The sequence below is a fragment of the Aspergillus fijiensis genome (assembly GCF_003184825.1).
Source record: "Aspergillus fijiensis CBS 313.89 unplaced genomic scaffold BO72scaffold_19, whole genome shotgun sequence".
Taxonomy (NCBI): domain Eukaryota; kingdom Fungi; phylum Ascomycota; class Eurotiomycetes; order Eurotiales; family Aspergillaceae; genus Aspergillus; species Aspergillus fijiensis.
The window spans coordinates 390,095-410,433 of record NW_024468995.1 but is presented as its reverse complement, the minus strand read 5'-3'; the positions used below and the strand labels follow the sequence as shown (position 1 = coordinate 410,433).

At 60.5% G+C, this 20,339-nt stretch overlaps 2 protein-coding genes across 2 annotated transcripts; both read right to left on the bottom strand.

The window, feature by feature from the left end:
• Positions 1 to 246: 246 nt before the first annotated feature.
• Positions 247 to 11,337, bottom strand: BO72DRAFT_507887 (acetyl-CoA synthetase-like protein; the record flags this gene model as incomplete). Its single annotated transcript, XM_040949276.1, has 2 exons — positions 247 to 2,094; positions 2,137 to 11,337. The coding sequence occupies 2 exons, from the start codon at positions 11,335 to 11,337 to the stop codon at positions 247 to 249; spliced, it is 11,049 nt and encodes a 3,682-aa protein (XP_040802061.1).
• Positions 11,338 to 12,459: 1,122 nt separating this feature from the next.
• Positions 12,460 to 19,173, bottom strand: BO72DRAFT_343478 (acetyl-CoA synthetase-like protein; the record flags this gene model as incomplete). The annotated part of the gene is made up of 1 exon (XM_040940639.1): positions 12,460 to 19,173. A coding segment is annotated over one exon (6,714 nt), but the record flags the coding sequence as incomplete, so codon positions are not given.
• Between the last annotated feature and the right edge of the window lie 1,166 nt (positions 19,174 to 20,339).

Genomic DNA, 20,339 nt, shown 5'->3' with positions numbered 1-20,339 from the left:
AGCAGGCTAGGTGGCCTGATCCACTGTCTTCCGAGCCGAGAGTCGAGGCATGATATAATTTAAATAATGCAGAGCGCGTGAGGGCTACAGAGGCATTGCGTGGGAAACGCGTATAAAGTTAGGGCAAAGGAGAACGGGCAACGAGAATTCAAGTCATTACAGCGAAGAAATTACATACATATAACTAATGAAGAGTACCATATATACATAGAACCTGGACATATAAGACATCAACCGACATAGATATTAAACAGCCAGTGAGGTCTGGCCTCTTTGCCGCGAACCCGCCGTGAACCATCGAGCATAGCTCTTCCGGGCACTTGTCCACATCGTTCTGAGAGACAGCCGCTTTGCTTTCGTTGAGGGTAGGCCCTCCTCGAGACCCGCTTCATCCTCACGGCGTGATCCCACTAATATTGCCTGGGCGGAGTCGAACTGGTCGCTCAGACCCAGAAGAGAGGCTAAGTAGACCGCGTCCAAGAGATCGCCGCCCCTCTGTGCAAAGGAGGCTGCCGGCCTGGTCTTGCCCGTGGCGACCCCCCGACGACGCTGCAGAACTACTTCCCACTCTGGCCGCTGTTTGATCTGTAGATACGACGCCATGATCAGGGGATCCTCGCCCGAGATCCGCTCCGTGATCTGCACCACCGGCGCCGATGACCTCTTCCCCTTCCCCCCGGATCGGGTTACAGGGGCCGATAACATCTCCTTGATGGTGCGAGATGGCTCGTTCACGAGGATCGTGAGCGTCTCGGTGAGCATGCGCACATACTCCGATGCCATCTCCGGCGTGATGCTGTCAGCCCGGTAGGCCAAACGTAGGTCCAGCGCGCCGTCCTTCCGGCTGACGGCCGTGACCCCCACGTCAACTGTCCATGTCGCGTCCAGCGCATCGAAGCTGGAAATAGTGTACTCCTGCCCGCTCATGCAAACGGTCCCGTTCGTCTGCTCGGTGATGTGGTTCAGTGCGGATGTAAACCTCGTCGAGGTCGCCCAGTCGGTGCAGTCATGGAGGATGTCTCGGAAGCCCAGGTGTCCGTGCTCGAAGCTCTGAATCTGCTGCTCGCGCACAGTTTGCAGTAGCTTGTGCGCTGTGAGGGCAGGAGAGGACAGCTGCACGCGGACGGGGAGCAGCGTGACGCAGCAGCCCGTTGCATTCATCCGGGTAGCGTCGACGGTGCCCCGTGTGGAGACAGTGTCGGCGAACACCACGTCCTGGCTCTGGGCCACACGGGCCAAAGTGATCGCCCATGCTGCCTTCACCAGGACCGGCCTGGTGACGCCCGCAGACAGCGGGCTGGCGAGGGTCACCGTCCGTGGGGTGAGGTGGGCCACGGTAGATGGATATTGTCCGATGGCGGAGGTGGAGCGGCCCAGTTGGGGCATACACGAGCCCGCCAACAGGTCGGTCCAGTAGTCGTACGTTTGTGCGGTGATGCATTGCTGCTGGTGGTAGTAGAAGCTCGCGAAGGATGGGAATCGAGGCGGGATTGTGCCCTCGAACAGACAGCGCAGGGTCTCCCAGATCACATTGATGGACACGGCATCGTACTCAGCGTGCGTCACGCGCAGGAGAAGTCGGTGTCGCGTGCTGTGCGCCTCCTCGACAATGGCCATCTGCATGAAGGGTTCGCCCAAGCAGGGGGCTGGGAGCAGCTGGTGGTTGATGATCTCGGCCGTCTTCGCTTCGAGCGTACGCTCCGTGTGGAAGATGGGGATGTCCGGCTCATAGGCACTCTTGACCACCTGCAGCAGGCGGCTTTGATCGAAGATGTAGGCCGTGCGGAGGATAGGCAGGGCGCGGATGAGGTCGAAGCAACTTTTGCGCAGCCGCTCCACGTCACAGGGGCCCTGGCCGTCGAGCAGGAAATGCGCACAGTTGGCCGCGGCGGGGGTCGTGAGCACGCCTGCCACCGTGAGGGCTTGGAAATCGGTGGTGGGCAGGATATCAACGACCTCGTCCGCACATCTGATGTTGCAAACGGGGGAGACCACTTCGTGGATAAATGCTTCGGGGTTATCGGTGTCTATTAAAGAAAATGGGACCACGCCTTCCTCTTCCTCTTCCTCCTCCTCCTCCACCCCATCATCTTTCTTCTCTTCTTCTAAACGTGCCTCTACACGCGCGCTGACGACCTCAGCCAGCTCAGACAGACAAGGGTGTTTGAAGATGTCCGCCACGCTTAGCTTGAAAGAACGAGAGCGTGATGCGGCCACCATGCGCATGGCGGCCAGGGAGTCTCCGCCAAGGTGGAAGAAATTGTCATGGGCCCCGATTTCGTCGACCGGGAGATGGAGCCCATCAGCCCACAGGGCCTGTAGTCGGCGCTCCATCTCGGTGGAGGGGGAGACCTTGGGACCGTCGCCCACGCGATACTGCCGCAGATTGTCGTTGTCGTTGTCGTCGTTGTCTTGCAAACGTGCCAGCATCGTGCGGAGGAGCTTGCGGTCCAGTTTGCCGGAGAGGTTGCGACTCATCTCCGCAATGGGCACGAACACGGCCGGAACCATGTACACAGGGAGTGTTTGTGATAGGATGCCGTACAGCTTACTGAAGGCCTTTCTTAGGGCCGGGGATGGCGCCAGCAGTCCCGTCAGGGTGATTGTGCCACGCCGATATTCACTGTCGCCAGCAAACTCCACCGCGGCGACCAGGAAGATCCGCTGCGTGTCCTCGTCGGTGAGCGGCTCCACGGCCACTGTACTCACACCGGGCAGATGGTGCAGGATCTGATGTTCAATCTCACCGAGCTCGACACGCTGACCCCGGATTTTGATCTGAGAGTCTATTCGCCCGAGGTGGATCAAAGTTCCATCCTCGTTTTGTTGCACAAGATCCCCCGTACGGTAGAGCCGGCGTCCGTGGAGGCCCAGACGCCGCGTGAACTCGGGATCGACGATAAATGAGGCCTGAGTGCGGACGGGGTCACCGAGGTATCCCCGTGCCAAGAAGGGCCCTTCAATCCAGAGCTCGCCGGGTGCGCCGAGAGGGCTCAGCAGATGGGTTTGCGTGGGCTGCGTGACCCATAACCGGGTCGCCAAGGGGAAGCCGATGTTGCTGACTTCGTGGGCATTGGGGTAGGGCCGAGTACAGGTACTCATAGACCCTTCGGTGGGCCCATAAGCGTTGTAGATATCGGCGTGGCCCAGCCAGATGCTGACGACGTCGGCCCGAACAGGCTCGCCTGTCAGAATCAGGGTATTCAGGGCTGGCACGCGACTGGGCGCCACATGCCGTGCAACAGTGGAGGTCAGCATCGCTGTGTTGACTTCCATATCTGCCATTACCTCGGTGAGCTGGTTCATGCGGGCCTCCTCGGAGGGGATGCAGACGACGCCACCAAAGGCCGTCGTAGCGAAGGTGTCGGTGATGACATTGTCGAAAGTGTAAGAAGCAAACTGCAGGAACCGCGTCGCAGGCGTGAGACCCAGCCAGCGTCCCTGTTCGTCTAAACTCGTCGACATGGTTCCGTGCTCGATGACTACGCCCTTGGGCACGCCTGTACTGCCCGAGGTAAAGATAGCCCACGAGGCGTTGGACGGCGTCACTCCCATCTCCGGCGCTTGTTGGCACCGTGGCCAAGTATCGAAATGATCATGGTCGAGGGTGACGAGCTGGATGTTGGCGAGGTTGGTCAGCCCCTGCAGTCGCTTGGCCTGTGCAGGGCTGACGATGATCAGGCGTGCCCGCGAGGCGTCGAGGATAGTGTCAATGCGGGCCAAGGGGTGTGATATGCCCAAGGGCATGATGGCTCCCCCGGCTTGCATGATCCCCAGCATCGCCACGGCGCCCCATTTCGATTTCTCCATACAAACTCCCACAATGCCTTCTGGCCCGACCCCGAAGGAGACGAGCTGGTGGGCCACGCGCGCACCCGCCTCATAGAATTCGCGATAGTTCATATCGCCATCCCAGGCGTGGATAGAGATGGCTGTGGGTGAGCGTTCCACCTGTTCGCGTATCATCTCGTGGATGCATTTTTCCAGCCGGGGCGGAACGTCCGCATTCCAGTGCAGGATCTGCTGCTGATCCGCGTCATTGATGGCCAGAATCTCTGCTAGGGGCTGTGATTGCGTGCTCGGATTGCATAGTCGGTGGAACAGGCAGGCGAAGTAGTCGATCACTCGTTTGACCTGGGTCGAAGCCATGATCTGCTTATCGTAGTGCACATCTACGGTGAGCTCCTGTGCCCCAAGCTGGCACTCGAGGGTCAGCGCATGTGCATTGAAGGGCTCGATCGGCAGGGGGATGGTCTCCAGGCCGGGGAAGTCTAATTGCCCTTGCGAATCCTTCTCTTCAGCCAGCTGGATGACCAGCAAGCTGCCCGTGTCCAGCGTGCTAGCCAATGTGGGCACCAATGCCTTGATCCCCTGTAGACCGGTATGCTCGTGGTCAATCATATGTGTTGCTTGCCGCTGCATTGCATCAAGATAATCGGCCACAGTCCTTGTGTGGTCGACTCGTGTACGAATTGGCACAGTCGTAATGGTTGGGCCCGCGATATCTGATATGCCTCGAACCGGGGCATTGCGGCCGGAAACCGTGGCTGCAAAGGCAATGTCCCCGTGTCCCGAGTACTGGGCCACGACCAGCGCCCATGCGGCGCGAAGAACGGTCGAGATTGTCACCTGGCCATGTCTCTGCGTCGGCGGAAGTGGGATCGTTGCATGAAAGTCGTCCTGTGGCAGTGGTTGCTTGTCTGAGACTCGTCGTGGCCAGCTGGCCATCACGTCGCCCTCCAACTGCTCGCGCCAGTAGTGCGTGCTCGCCACGGTGTCCGGGCGACCGTGTTGAAGATACCGGATGAATTGCGTGTAGGGGACCGCGGATGCAGACCGGCCCTGGCGGTAGATGTCCAGGAGGCGTTTGCTGAGTGCACCGACTGTCCAACCATCATACAAGGCATGGTGCGCAGTCCAGATAAAGTAGCATGCCCCGGTGGGCTCCTTGACAAACCCATAGCGAACCAGCGGCTGGCCCAGAGACATGCCCTGAGCGCGATCAGCCTGCAGGTACTGCTCGAGGTCTGTGCCTGATTGCCAGCAGATGTCGGCACGCACCACCACCTGCAGAGCGGGGGATTCATTGTCTACCAGGATTCGTGTGCGCAAAATGCTGACTTCTGCAGACAGGGTCTCCCATGCCGCCTGCAACTGGTTGCGATCTACGGCGCTACCCATCGCATACACCTGTCGACTTACATAGGCTGCCGGCTGACGCGCCGTAACGGCCATCAAGCCCTCCTGCAATGGTGTACAGGGATAAACGTCCTCGATCTGGTCCAGGCTTACCCCGACACTCGTCGCGATGCGGAGTAAGCGCTGTTGTCGCTTGTCTGGGGACTCGGCAGCATGAAGCTCGTCCCACAGCTCGAAGGGGGCAGGATTTTCGATGTCCTGTGCCAGTTTCTCTTCCAAGGACCGGGCTGCGAGCGTGGCAGCCAAATCTGCTAGCCGGGGTGACTTGAAGATATCTTCTACGCTCAGCTGCAGCCCGTGAGACACAGCGACGACAACCATCCGCATCGCCGTCACCGAGTCCCCACCCAGGTGGAAGAAATTGTCGTTCATGGACACGCTGACCCCGGCGGGGAGGTCGAACACCTCGAGCCAGAGCGCATGCACCTTCTTCTCCAATGCGGTCACGGGCAAGGCCTGCATTTCAGCCTTGTCATCGTGGATGTACTGTTGCAGGGTAGCCAGCGAGTGCTGTGCCAACAGGGCCCGGATGGCCCGCCGGTCAAGCTTGTTGTTGGCATTCGAGGGCATCTGATCCACAGGGAGGTATGCAGCGGGGACCATATAGACTGGCAGAATGCGGAGCAGCGTCTGACGAAGCTCATTGAATCTAGCGCGAAGGCGATCAGAAGGAGGCAGGGGCTGCAGCGCATCAGTGGCAGCAGTAGCAGTAGCAGCAGCAGTTGTTGTTGCAGCAGCGTTGTTCTCATCGTTGCGCGTCTCGTCGACAAAGTCCATTACTGCTACCAGGCTGATCTGCTCGCCATCTCCGCCGTGCTGAACGCGCTCTACCGCGACGGTGCGCGCCCCGGCGAGATGTCGCTGGATTTGGTATTCTATCTCGCCCACCTCGATGCGCTGTCCGCGGATCTTGACCTGTAGATCCCGGCGGCCGAGATGGATCAGCGATCCGTCAGGGTTCTGCTTGACCAGATCACCGGTCCGGTACAGGCGTCGACCTGCGAGGCCTAGTCGAGGAATGAAGTCGGGGTCCCGAACAAAGGCCGCTCGGGTCTTCTCGTCGTCATTGAGATAGCCTCGGGCTTGATTCGGGCCCTCAATCAGAAGCTCCCCGGGGGCGCCAATCGGGCAGAGGGAGTGATGGTTGTCGGCATCCACCACCCACCACGTACAGGCGAGGGGGAAGCCAATGTTGGACGCGAGGGCGGCGTCGTGAATCGGTCGACTGCAGGAGGAATGGATCGAGCACTCGGAGGGGCCGTAGGCATTCAGCACAGTGGCATGCGGTGACCATAGGGCTACGGCTGCCGCAGTAACTGGTTCACCTACTAGGATCATTGTACGCATTGAGGGAATTCTGTTAGGAACCAGCATCGACGCCACTGTTGAGGTCAAAGTAGCGCAATTGACCCGCATGGCGCTCATGACTTCCGTGAGCCGATTGACGCGGTCATGCTCCGAGGGAATGCAGACACACCCTCCCGCCCAGAGGGTGGTGATGATATCCTGGATTGTGGCGTCAAAGGTATGCGCTGCGAACTGCAGGGTACGGGTCGTCTCATCCATCTTAAAGGCAGCGCCATGTGCCTCGATACTGGTGCTGAGCGCCTGGTGCTCGAGAATCACCCCCTTCGGGGTGCCCGTGCTACCAGAGGTGTAAATGATCCACGCCATATTGTGTGGCTGCACCGTACTTGTCCGCAGCAGTGCGGTCGTCTGTGCGAGGTCCAGCGGTGTGTGGCGAGCGATGAGTTCTTCGTCCACGATCAATAGTCGCAGGCCCAGTGACATCAGCCGTTGCTGCTGTTCACGATCCACGAGTACGGTCTCCACCGCTGCATCCTGTGCGATGGCCTGCACGCGAGGCAGAGGATGAGCCGCCCCGAGGGGAACGACCACCCCTCCGGCGTACAGAACCGCGAGTATGGCGACCGCAGCCCACTTGCTCTTGTCCATACAAACTCCCACCGTGCGCTCCGGCTTCACGCCTAGGTCGTGCTGCAGATGGGCCGCCAGGCTCGCGGCCTGTCCTGAAAGCTCCTCATAGGTCAATTCGCCGTCCCAGGCGCTGATTGCGCATGCAGTGGGCTGGCGGACCACGCGATTGTACACAAGGGCATGGACACATTGCTCAACGCAGGTGGGGACAACCTGGTTCCAGTCCAGAATCTGCTCTTCGTCTTGAGGACTGATATGTAACTTGTGCAGCGGCTGTTGGAACCGGCTGGGGTTGGCGAGCTCCTTCACAAGATGCACGAAGTGGTCGACCACCTTCTGAATATAGGCTGTGGCGACCACCTGCTCGTCATACTGGACGTCCACATTAATCTGCTGCCGTCCGAGCGTGCACTCGACCTGCAGTCCGAAGCTGCCAAAGTCCTCGAACGGTGTAGGGAGAGCCTCCAGGCCCGGAAGGGTGATAGGGCTGTTGGCACTTTCGGCGGCGGGCTGGACGACCAGAAGGTTGCGGAGCGCCAGAGCGGTGCTACTAGTGGCGTCAGGCAGCAGCTTTTTGATCTGTTGCAATCCAGTCTGCTCGTGGGGAATCATGTCTGTAGCTTGTCGCTGAATGGTCTGCAGCAGCTGAGCCACTGTCATACTTTTGTCGACTGATACGCGGACCGGCACTGTGGTTAGGGTTGGACCGGCGATGTCCTGGATCTGCCGCACAGGGGCATTGCGCCCCGACACGCTGGCGGCGAACACAATGTCATTGTGTCCACTATACCGGGCCATCACGATTGCCCACGCAGCGCGTAGGATGGTGGAGATCAGAATGCCGCCGCTTAAGGGCGCTGGACTCGCCACAGCTGTCTGAATACGCGATTGTGGTCTAGGGTGGTAGTCGTGCTGAGGCAGTGCAGGCCAGTCAGCCACCACCTCGCCCTCGAACTGTTCCCGCCAGTATTGAGCCGTCTCGACGGGATCCCGCGTGGTCAAGTACCGGATGAAGCGGGAATATGGAATGGTTGACGGGATCGAGGTCGCGTGTTCCAATCCATTGTAGATCTGTGCGAAGCGCTGCGCGATCTCGCTCATCGTCCAGCCGTCGTATATACTGTGATGTGCGGTCCATACGAAATATGTTTTGTCACGCGACTCCGTCACCAAGCCGTATCGCACCAGGGGCTGGTCCAATTTCATGCCTGCCTCACGGTCCTCGGCAATGTAAGTCGCGAGATCGGTGCCGACTCGCCAGACAATCGGGGCTTGTACCACCACTTGTAGGGCTTGCTGGTTGGGACCCATCATGAGACGCGTGCGCAGGATGGGGGTGGTCTGGGTCAATGTCTCCCAGGCCGCCTGGAACTGGTGCAGGTCGATGACAGCGGTCGAGAGGGAGTAGACCTGTCGACTGATGTAGGCGGCGGATTGACGCCCCGTAACCGCCATCAAGCCTTCCTGCAGTGGTGTGCAGGGGTATACATCTGATATCTGATCCACATCCACCTGGCAACGAGCTGCAATCTCGCTCACGGCTTCGGGCGAGGCATTAGCCCACAAGCTCAAGGGCTCAGGATCTTGTTCCTCTGCCTGCTCCGCAGTAGTAACTAAGCTGAGCTCCATCAGCCTCTGCGCCAGATCACCGAGGCGTGGATGGCGGAAGACGTCAGCGACGGTCAGATGTAATTTGATGCGTTGCCAGGTTAGGGCTGCCAAGTGCATAGCGGCCACCGAGTCGCCTCCCAACTGAAAGAAATTATCCTGCAGGCCCACGCTCTCTGCCTTGTCAATCCCTAGAGCCTCCAGCCAGAGACTCTGTAATGTACGCTCCATGTCAGTTGCAGGGGCGACTTTCTTACGCCCCTCGAGATACTGCTGCATGGATTCAGCGGACATGGCAGCCAGCTGCTCCCGCAAGGCTCGCCGATCCAGCTTCCCAGAGAGATTGCGCGGCATATGGGCGACGGGGACGTATGCGCTTGGGACCATGTGTGTTGGGAGCACTTGGAACAAGGCGCTATGGAGGTTCTGAAACGCCGCCTGCATCGCTTCTGTGGGTGGAACAGCATTGTCCGTAGCCCTCAACTGGTGTTTCTGCACCTCCTCCTCATCCCCTGCCTTCTCCTCGTCTCCGCTCAGATATCTACTCCCCGACATAAATTCAATGGCAGCCACTAACACCGGCGAGCCCTGGGCTCCGCGCTGCAGCAGCACCGTCGCCACGAAGCGGGTTTCAGCCAGAGACCGAACGATCTGCTGTTCGATCTCGCCGATCTCGACTCTCTGACCGCGGATCTTGACTTGCGTGTCACGGCGCGCCACATACACCCATGACCCGTCATCCTTCTGACGGACGATATCCCCACTACGGTAGACACGTCGCCCTGGGGCTAGGCCGAATCGCGCCATAAAGCCTGGATCAACAAGGAACTGGGACTGGGTCTTGTCAGCATTGTTGAGGTACCCGCGCGCCAACTGCGGCCCCTCGATCAGCAGCTCGCCCGGAGCGCCGATGGGACACAAGCGATCGTGGTCCTGGGGATCAGCCACCCACAGGCGAGTGCCGATGGACGTGCCGATGTTATGGATCTCGTCGACGTTCTGGACCGGACCGGCTGCCGAGGAGAAGATGGAGCACTCCGAGGGACCGTAGCAGTTGAAGAGGTCGACCTTGGTCCGCCAGCGATTGGTCACCTCGATGGTTGCTGGCTCGCCGCCCAGAACGAGCGTGCGCAGACTGGGAGCCTCCTCGGGCGTGAAGAGTCCGGCCACGGTGTAGGTGGTGGCCAGAGCGTTGACATGGGTCTGGCGCATGAACGCCGTCAGCTGGCGCATGTCCAGCCGGTCCTCTTCCGACGGCACACAGCTCAGCCCGCCCCAGGCCCAGGTGGTGAAGTAATCCTCGATTGTGCCGTCGAAGGTATGTGCCGCGTACTGCAGCTTGCGCGTGTGGGGCCCAAACCCATACCGCGTGCCGTGGGCCCGGATGCTCGTACAGAGGGTCCCATGCTCGAGCACGGCGCCTTTAGGGGTTCCCGTTGTCCCGGATGTGTAGATGACCCAGGCAGCATGATCAGGGGTGACGCTGACAGGAGGGATGGGGGGTACGAATGCAACCTCATTGTTTGGGGTGAGAGTGGTAGACAGACTCTCGAAAAGCTGCGAATCGACCACAAGGAGGGAACAATCGACTTGGCCGTTTAAGCGGTCGTGCTCCGGGCCGTCCACCAAGGTCACGCTCACTGCAGCGTCGTGGAGAATCGTCTCGATTCGCTGGATGGGATGGCTGACGCTCAAGGGCACCACGACCCCCCCAGCCTGAAGGGTGGCCAACAGCGCTACCGCCGCCCATTTGGACTTGGCCATCGAAACACCCACCATCTGCTCTGGTCCAACCCCGAGTGCAACTAAACGGTGGGCTAAGAGACTAGCGAGATGTGTCAGTTCACGGTAGCTGAGCTGTCCATCCCAAGCCCAAACCGCTAGCGCTGTAGGGCGAGCCTGTGCCTGCTCTTCCACCAGCTCGTGGATACATTTCTCGACGCGCTCCGGGACGGTGGCATTCCAGACCGCAATCTGTGCGTGATCAGCACGGCTGAGTAGATCTAGCTCTCGCAGCGACGAGCGTTGGAGACTGGAATCACACAACACCGCCACGATGTGTGTGAACTGGTCCAGCACACGGGTCATATACGCCGGTCGAACAACCTTGTCGTCGAACCGCGCCTGCACCCCAATCGTTGTCCCCAGCGTACACTCGACATTCAGCCCATAACTATCGAAATCCTCTACGGCGAGGGGCAGGGCCTCAATACCGGGGAAGTCGAGCGTGGTGTCACTCTCCGCAGCAGGTTGAATAACCAGCAGGTTGCGCAGCTGCAACGCCGGATGGCCGCGGATGCCCTGGAGTCCGGTGTGCTCGTACGCTATCATCTGGATTGCTTGCTCCTGCACCCCTTGAAGGAAGTCTGCCACCGTCGGGGTCTGATCAAGGCCGGTCTGGATACGCAGGGGCACGGTGGTGATCGTCGGCGCGATGATCTCGCTCACGCCGGGCACCGGGGCGTTACGGCCGGAGACGTTCGCAGCAAATACTACGTCTGGCTGGCCGGAGAACTGCGCCATGACTAGACCCCACGCGGCGCGCAGCACATTCGCCATGGCGATGCTACCTGGTCCAGCATTGGGGCCCATTGTGACCTCCTTGCGGATTGAGGTCCGGGCTCGGGGCTCGTAGCCCGCGTGCGGCAGAGGCGGCCAGTCGGCCACCACCTCCTCCCCGGCGAGCTGCTTGTTCCAATACTGCTGGCTCTCGGCGGCATTGATCTGCGTGAGATAGCGAATGAACCGTGTGAACGGGATGGAGCGCGGGATGTAGTCCTCGGCGTTGTAGATGTGAATCAGCTCCTGGCACAGGAGACGCACGGTAAAGCCATCGTAGATACTGTGATGGGCCGTCCAGACAAACACCGGGTCACCGGACGGTGGATTAACAAGACCATACCGCACCAGAGGCGCTCCGTGCTGGATACCAACCGCCTCGTCCTGCTGAAGATACTCATCCAGGCTAGAGTGCTTGTGCCAGACGATCGTATCGCGGACCACGACCTGCCAGGCGCCCTCGCCGTCGATGATTGCGCGGGTTCGTAGAATAGGGGTATGTGCAGCCAGCGTCTGCCAGGCTGCCTGGAAACGAGGAAGATCGATCTCGGCAGACAGCGCGTACATTTGCCGGCTGACATACGCCGACGACTGACGGGCAGTGCTGGCCAGAAGGCCCTCTTGCAAGGCTGTACATGGATAGACGTCTTCGATCTGGTTCACGGCCACGTCACATTGCTCGGCGATAAGGGCTAGGCGCCCCGCGCGCGTCTCAGGATTGGCATTGACAGCCTTTTCCCAGAGGGTGAATGGCGCCGGGTCTGGCACCTCTACTGTACCACTTGTCTCCTCTTTCTCACTGAGTCGCTCCTCGATCCCGCGCGCGAGGTCCGACAGCCGCGGGTGCTGGAAGACGTCCGCAACGACCAACCTCCACGCCTTGTGCGTCCGGGTGGCCGTGGCCACCATTCGCATGGCCGTGACCGAATCACCTCCCAGCTGGAAGAAGTTATCCTGGGCACCGACCTTGGCAATGGGCATCCGGAGCGCCTGCGCCCATAGTTGCTGCACGGCAGTCTCCATGAGGGTCGAGGGCGCTACCTTACGGAGCTTTGTCCCATCCCCCAACTCGCTGTCCTCTGCGGTGTATTGCCCCAGACCGACGGACGAGACTCCGTTGAGGAAGACCTGCACAGCCCGACGATCCAGCTTCCCCGAAAGGTTAAGCGGGATCGCCGTGACCGGCACATACATCGCAGGCACCATATATGTCGGGAGGACATCTAGCAGCCCCTGGCGCAGGGCCTTGAAAGCGGACCGCAGGACTGGCGTGGGAGGCAGAGTCGCCAAGACTGCATCCTTGGTCTGCTCGCCTACCTTGCGGAACTCGATGACGGCCACCAAGGTCATCTTGGCGTCGTGCTCGAGCAGATGCACCACGGCGGTCTCCGCGTCGGCCAATTGCTGCATGATCTGGTGTTCGATCTCGCCGATTTCCACGCGTTGGCCCCGGATCTTGACTTGCGTGTCCCGTCGTCCGAGGTAGGTGAAGGATCCATCCACGTGCTGGCAGACAAGATCCCCGGTGCGATAGATGCGATAGCCCGAAGGCGAGGACAGAAAGGCCGGCGGGGCCAAAAAGGCTGCAGCCGTCTTATCGGGGTTGTTCAGATACTCCCGGGCCATCAGCGGGCCCTCGATCAGCAGTTCTCCCGGCGCACCGATGGGACACAGCTGGTGATGGCTGTGCGGATGGACCACCCAGTGGCGCGTGGCCATGGGGGTGCCGATCGTGAGTGCCTCCTCGGGGTGTGACAGCGGTCCATTCGCGGTGCAGACTGACCCTTCAGACGGGCCGTAGGTATTGTAGATCGCGACCCCGGGCTGAGTCCAGAGAGCGATGACTTCGGGTGTTAGGGCTTCGCCGGTCAAGGCCAGTGTCCGTAGCGACGGGGCATCAGCGGGAGACAGCAATCGGGCCACTGTAGGCGTGAGACTGGCGAAATTGACCTGCATGCTGCGAATAGTGGCGGCGAGGGCATTGAGCCGGTCACTCTCGGACGGAATACACACGCAGCCTCCGTAGATGAGTGTGGCCGAGACATCCGAGATACTGACGTCGAAGGTGAAAGGGGAGAACTGCAGAGCGCGGGTCTCGCTGGTGATCTTCATCTTTCGGGCCTGTGTCTGCATGCTTGTACACAGCCCGCCGTGCTCCAAGACCACGCCTTTCGGTGTCCCTGTACTGCCTGAGGTGTAGATGATCCAGGCGGCGTTATCAGGCGACACGCTGGTGGTGGGGGCGCTGGTCTGCGACACCAGGGTCGTGCGAAGACCGGCGTCGACCACGACCAGGCCGACAGAGGGAGCTAAGGGGCTTAGTCGCGCACGCTGCTCGGCGTCCACCAGGATCACGTCGGCCGCGGTGTCGTTGACTATCACCTCGATGCGCGAGAGAGGATGCGTCACCCCGAGAGGCACAATCACACCCCCCGCGAATAATATGCCAAACATTGCCACGATTGCCCACTTCGACTTCTTCATGCACAGGCCGACCTTCGTCTCGGGGCCGACACCAATCTCGACCAGGAAGTGCGCAAGGTGGATCGCCTCGTCAAACAATTCTTGATACGACAGGTCCCCATCCCACGCACACACGGCAGGGGTTTCAGGATGAGACACCACCTGCTTGCGGACTAGCTCGTGGATGGTCTCATCGACACGCGAGATGTCGACTTGTGCATTATGCTCCAAGATCAGCTCCTGGTCCGCGGGACTGATGAGATCTAGATCGCCCAGGCGGCGCGACTTGACACATGCAGGGTTGTATAACTGCTGGACAAGGTGGATGAGATGCGCGAGGATGCGGTCTACCTGGTGTGTGGGCACGATGTGTTCATCGTACCGGATGGCGACGCGTAGGTCGGTGGGACTCAAAGTGCAGTCGACAGTTAGGGCATGGCTGTCGAACTCGGTGCCCGCCTCGCTGGTCGTCAGTGGCCGGACGCCGGGGAATTGGTGCAGTGCATCGGCCTCATCGGCAGTCTGCACCACCAGTACATTTCGCAGATCGAGTGCAGGGGCGGACTCTGGCGGGATGAGGGTCTTGATTCTCTGGAGCCCCGTGTGCTCGTAGTCGATCATTTGTGCGGCCTGCTGTTGCACCGCGTCCAGAAACGAGGTCACGTCTTGCGTCCAGTCAACGTGCACGCGCACGGGGACGGTGGTAATCGTGGGCGCCACAATGCTCTCAATCCCCTGCACCGGTGCGTTCCGACCTGATACTGTGGCGGCGAAGACGACATCGTCGTGGCCCGAGTACTGGGCCATCAGCAGCGCCCAGGCAGCCCGCACCACGTTGGATGCCGTCACCGTGTCGCCGCCGGCCCCGTGTGCAGGGAGTGAGACCTGGCGTGTCCGTTCCAACCCTGGACGGGGTCGATAGTCGACATGAGGGAGAGGAGGCCAATTGCTCATCACGTCCCCTTGGAGCTGATCCGTCCAGTACGCGGCGTGGTCGTTTGCCCTACTAACATCATCAATCTGCTCCTTGGCCTCCTGGTCGCGGAGGAACCGGAGAAACCGAGTGAACGGCACCGAGGAGGGCACTTCGCCCGACTCAAATATAGTTGCAAGATGACGATACAGCAGAAGGGTGCTCCACCCATCATACAAGCTGTGGTGGGCTGTCCACACAAAGAACCGCTGGCCAGACTCCTGGTCCTGAACCAACCCGTATCGCGCCAGCGGTGTTCCCAGTCCCATTTCCTGCTGCTGATCGGCGCGCAGATACTCCTCCAGATTGCTACCGTGGTGCCAGACTATCTCATCATCGAGGACGACCTGGTGCAGGGCCGTGGCAGAATCACTGCCAACAACAATGCGCGTGCGGAGAATGGGCGTCACAGCCACCAGGGTCCGCCAGGCGTCCTGGAAGCGATCGAGATCCAGACCCGGGTCCAGCGTAAAGGTCTGGCGGTTGACATAGGCCGCGGGCTGTCGACCCGTAATCGCCATAAGGCCTTGTTGCAAGGGCGTGCACGGATAGACGTCCTGGATCTTCCCCACGGCCGTCCCGCATTGCTTCGCGATCTCCTGCAACCGATCTTGCACCTGCGTCTCATCGGGGCTATCGTCACCGAACCACAAAGAGAATCGCTCAGGATCCGCATCCTCTCTGGTCTCTGGCCTCTGGGTCTGCACTCGGCTGCTCAAGCGTTCTGCCAGATCCACCAATCGAGGCTGCTGGAAGAGATCCGCCACGGTGACTTGGAGTGCACGGCCTGCTGCGCTCGCCACCATGCGCATCGCGACCACCGAGTCGCCGCCAATCTGGAAGAAATTGTCGTGGATATTGATTTGAGAAACAGATACGCGCAAGGCACTGGCCCAGAGCTCCTGCAGCTGGCGTTGCAGCGGGGTGATAGGCTCGTCACCAACTTCCTTCCTCGTCGACAGATAGGGCTGGCGGTCCGCCGGGGAGATGGCTGTCACTAGATCTCTGATGGCGCGGCGGTCCAACTTCCCTGAGGCGTTTAACGGCATCTCGATAATGGGCAGGAACACCGCCGGCACCATGTAGGTAGGCAGCAGCTGGAACAGCGTGCCGCGCAGCTGTCGCAGGGCCGTGTTGAGGGCCGGCGTGGGCTGCAGTAACCCATGCGCCAGGACGGTTCCCTCACGATAGGCCACGCCTTCCTGGAAATCCACCACCGCGGTCAGACTGACCTGCTCAGCGCCTGGGTCCTGCACTAGCTCTACTGCTACGGATCGTGCACCCGCCAGCTGCTGGGTGATCTGATACTCAATCTCGCCCACCTCGACCCGCTGGCCGCGGATCTTGATCTGCGTGTCCCGCCGGCCGAGATGGGTGATTGACCCATCCTCGTTCTGACGCACCAGGTCCCCCGTCCGATACATACGTCGCCGTCGGTGAGATGGGTGGGCTGCTGGATTGTCGTGGAGCGCGAGCTCCTGGAGGAAGGCCGGCTCGACGACGAACGCCGCTCGAGTCTTGACCTCATCGTTCAGATACTCCCGCGCCAGCAATGACCCTTCGATCAGCAGCTCGCCGGGCGCCCCGATGGGGCACAATTGATGATAGTCGGCCACGTCGACGACCCACAGCCGCGTGCCCATGCCGGTGCCGATGATGGCGGCCTGCTTGGGATCGGTCAAGGGCGCACTGCACGTTGAGTGGATCGAGCATTCCGATGGGCCGTACGCGTTCAGAACGGTGACATAGGGCAGCCACTGTGCAACCACGTCTGGCCTGACCGGTTCGCCAACCAGGGCCAGTTGCTGCATTGATGGTACATCCCGGGGATGGATCAAGCGGGCCACCGTCGAGGTCAGGGTTGCGAACGTCACCTCCATCGTGTGCATCGCCTGTGTCAGGTTGCTCATACGATCTGCCTCGCTGGGTACACAGACCACGCCGCCCCAGACGAGGGTGGTGAAGTAATCTTGGATACAGGCATCGAAGGTATGGGCGGCGAACTGGAGCATTCGCGTGTGCGACCCCATACCAAACCGCGACCCGTGGGCCTGGATGCTGCTGCAAAGAGCGCGATGTTGCAAGACCACTCCCTTGGGCTTCCCTGTACTGCCCGAGGTATAGATGACCCAGGCCGCGTTCTCTGGGTTGACCGTCGCATGGATTTCCTCCCGTACTGGCAGGGTGCGTAGCAGAGTAGCATCAACTACCACGAGCTGTACATTCTCGGAGAGATCAGAACTAGCGAGTCGATCTCGTTGCTCCGCATCGACTAGGATGATCTGCGCCTTGGTGTCCTCCAGGATACCAGCTAAACGAGCCGGGGGATGGGCCACACCCAGCGGAACAACTACTCCGCCAGCTTGAAGCACCGCGAGCATGGCTACGCCCGCCCATCTAGACTTATCCATGCACAACCCGACCATAGTCTCTGCGCCAACTTGCAAAGTCTGGAGATACCAGGCGAGCTGGTTCGCTTGGGTTGCCAGTTCCTGGTAAGTTACATTGCCGTCCCAGGCACAGATGGCGGTGGCATCGGGGTGTTGGGCGACTTTCTCTGCCACGAGGTGATGGATGCACCGCTCAATGCGCGGAGGTGCCGTGCGATTCCACTGCAGGATGGCGGCTCTATCCTCGGGGCTAACGAGAGAGATATCGCCGAGTCGCTCGCGGCCGGAGCGGGTGCTGTAGAGCTGCTGCACCACATGTTCCAAGCTGCGCACGAGTCGCCGGACGTGAGGACTTGGAATAACATTCTCATCGTAGCGTGTTTCGACGGTGATGATGTCGTCCCCAAGCGAGCACTGCACGGTCAAGCCGTAGATGTCAAACCCCTGTAAATTCACAGGCAGCGCCTCCAGACCGGGCAAGTTTGTTCCCTCGTCGCCCCAGTCAGCCTGGATGGCCAGCAGATTGCGCACCTCGAGCACAGGACGGAGCTCGGGCACCAGCTTCCCAATTCCGTGCAAGCCGGCGTGCTCGAACTCGATCATTTCCGTCGCCTGCTGTTGCACCGTGCGCAGGAAGTCGCGCACTGACTGGTCCGGGTCGACATCGACACGCACCGGCACGGTGGTGATCGTTGGCGCTGCCAGTTCGGCCACCTGCCACACTGGAAGATTGCGGCCGGCGAGCGTCATCCCGAAGACCACGCGGTGGCCTTGGCCCGCCTGTGTGGCCATAACCATCGCCCATGCGGCCCGGATGATGGTGGGCAGTAGCGAGGCGGGGTGATGGTGGACCGTCGAGCGCGGCAGGCGCATCGTGTAGACGTCGCGGTGCATGGGCCTGGGCTGATAGTCTGCCCGAGGCAAGGGGGGCCAATTGACAACCAGGTCCCCCTGCAGCTTCGTCGACCAGTATTGGGCGTCGGAGGCAGAATCTCGGCGCAGCAGATGCCGGATGAACCGGGTGTAGGGGACCGTGGGAGGGATGCGGTCATGAAGGTAGATATCGACCAGATGTCGGTACAGCAGGGCGGCGCTCCAGCCGTCGTAGACGCTGTGATGCGCCGTCCAGACCAGGAAGCGCTCGGTGGGATGCTGAACCAGCGCAAAGCGCACCAGGGACTGACCGAGTTGGATGCCCTGCGCCTCATCTGCAGCCACGTACTGATCGAGATCGGTGCTATGGTGCCAGACTAGGGGGCTTCGGACCACCACCTGCAACGATCCGCCCTGACTGTCCTCCTCCAGGTCCACCACGATACGCGTGCGCAGGATGGGGGTTACGGCAGCCAACGTGTGCCAGGCTGCCTGGAGGCGATCCACGTCGATCGAGCTTCCCAGTCGATACACCTGTCGACTCACGTAGGCCGTGGGTTGGTGGGCAGTGACTGCGATAAGACCCTCCTGGATCGAGGTACAGGGGTAGATGTCCTCAATCTCCTCCACCGTGACACCACACTGTTGAGCAATGCGTGCGAGCCGTTGTTGAAGAGTGCGGCTTGGGGATTGCGCGTCTCCAGGCACTTGCCACAGGGCAAAGGGTTCAGGATCGGCCTCTTCGGTCTGCTTCTCCATGTTCGCCATGGCCCGTCCTTTCACACTGCGAGCGAGATCCGACAAAATCGGATGTTGGAAGATCTCCGCGACAGTCAGGTGGTGTTGACGCGCGTCGGGGATTGCCACCATGCGCATCGCGGCGACAGAATCACCGCCAATCTGGAAGAAGTCATCCTCGCGGCCGATGGTGTCTGGTGCGATGGCCAGCGTCTTGACCCACCAGTCACGCACCCGTTGCTCCATCTCCGTCGAGGGAACCGCTTTGGGCCCTGCATTTGGCATGTATTGTTGCAGGTCCGAGGTCGAGAGGCTGTTCAGGTATGTGCGTAGAGCCTGCCGGTCGAGCTTCCCCGACGCATTGGTGGGCATCGCCTCCACCGGGATGTACAGCGTGGGCACCATGTACGTTGGGAGGGACTGGAGGAGCTTCTTCCGCAGGTCTTCTGCAATGGAGCGCAGCTTGTCGCTCCCGTATGAGGTGTTGGCAGCGAAATCCATTGCCGCCACCAAGTAGATCTGAGTGCCACGTTCCACCAGCTCCACCGCAACGGTGTTCAAGCCCGGAAGATGCTGCGCAATGTTGTACTCGATATCGCCCACATCCACGCGTTGACCGCGAATCTTGACCTGCTGGCTGTTGCAGCGGCCGAGATAGAGCAGCGATCCATCCTGATTTTGACTTACCAGATCACCGGTCCGGTACATACGACGTCCAGTTTTCGGGAGACCCAGCTGTGTTATAAACTGCGGGTCGACGACGAAGCTGGCCGTGGTCTTCGCCTCGTCGTGGAGATAGCCACGGGCCAGCAGGGGCCCTTCGATCAGCAGCTCGCCCGGGGCGCCGATGGGACACAGAGTCTGGTGATCGGTCGCCTGCACCACCCAAAAGTTGGACGCCATGGGCCGGCCAATGTTTCGAGCCTGGTCGATGTGGAACAAGCGTTGGCTGTTCGAAACCACGATGGAGCATTCCGACGGGCCATAGGAGTTGAACACGCTCGCTCGTCGGGCCCAGGTCGACAGGATCGCGGGCTTTAACGGCTCTCCACTTAGGGCTAACGTGGTCAGTGAGGGCACCGTCGCCGGGGAGAGGGTGGCGGCCACCGTGGATGTCAGCTCCACGTACGTGACCTCCATACGCGCCGCTGTCGTGGCCAATGCGTTCATGCGCTCCTCCTCGGACGGCACACAGACACATCCCCCGGCCTGCAGGGTGCTGAAGATGTCGCACAGGCTGACGTCAAAGGTGTAGGCCGCGAATTGCAGTGTCCGTGTCGATTGATCAATGCCCACAGCAGCTGCATGGGCTATGAGGCTAGTACATAACGACCGGTGCTCTAGCACCACACCCTTTGGGGTACCTGTACTCCCTGACGTATATACCACCCATGCTGTATTCTGTGGCGTAACGCCGGTGTGTGGCGGTTCTGTATTGGGGCTCAGGCTCGCTATCAGCACGGCATCAATAACAAGCGTGTTCAAGCCGTCGTTATCCAGCCGGTCTTGCTGGCTCTGGTCGATGAGAATCACGCGCGGGCCAGCGTCCTGAACAATATTCCGCAAGCGAGGCAGTGGGCTACGCACCGATAAGGGCA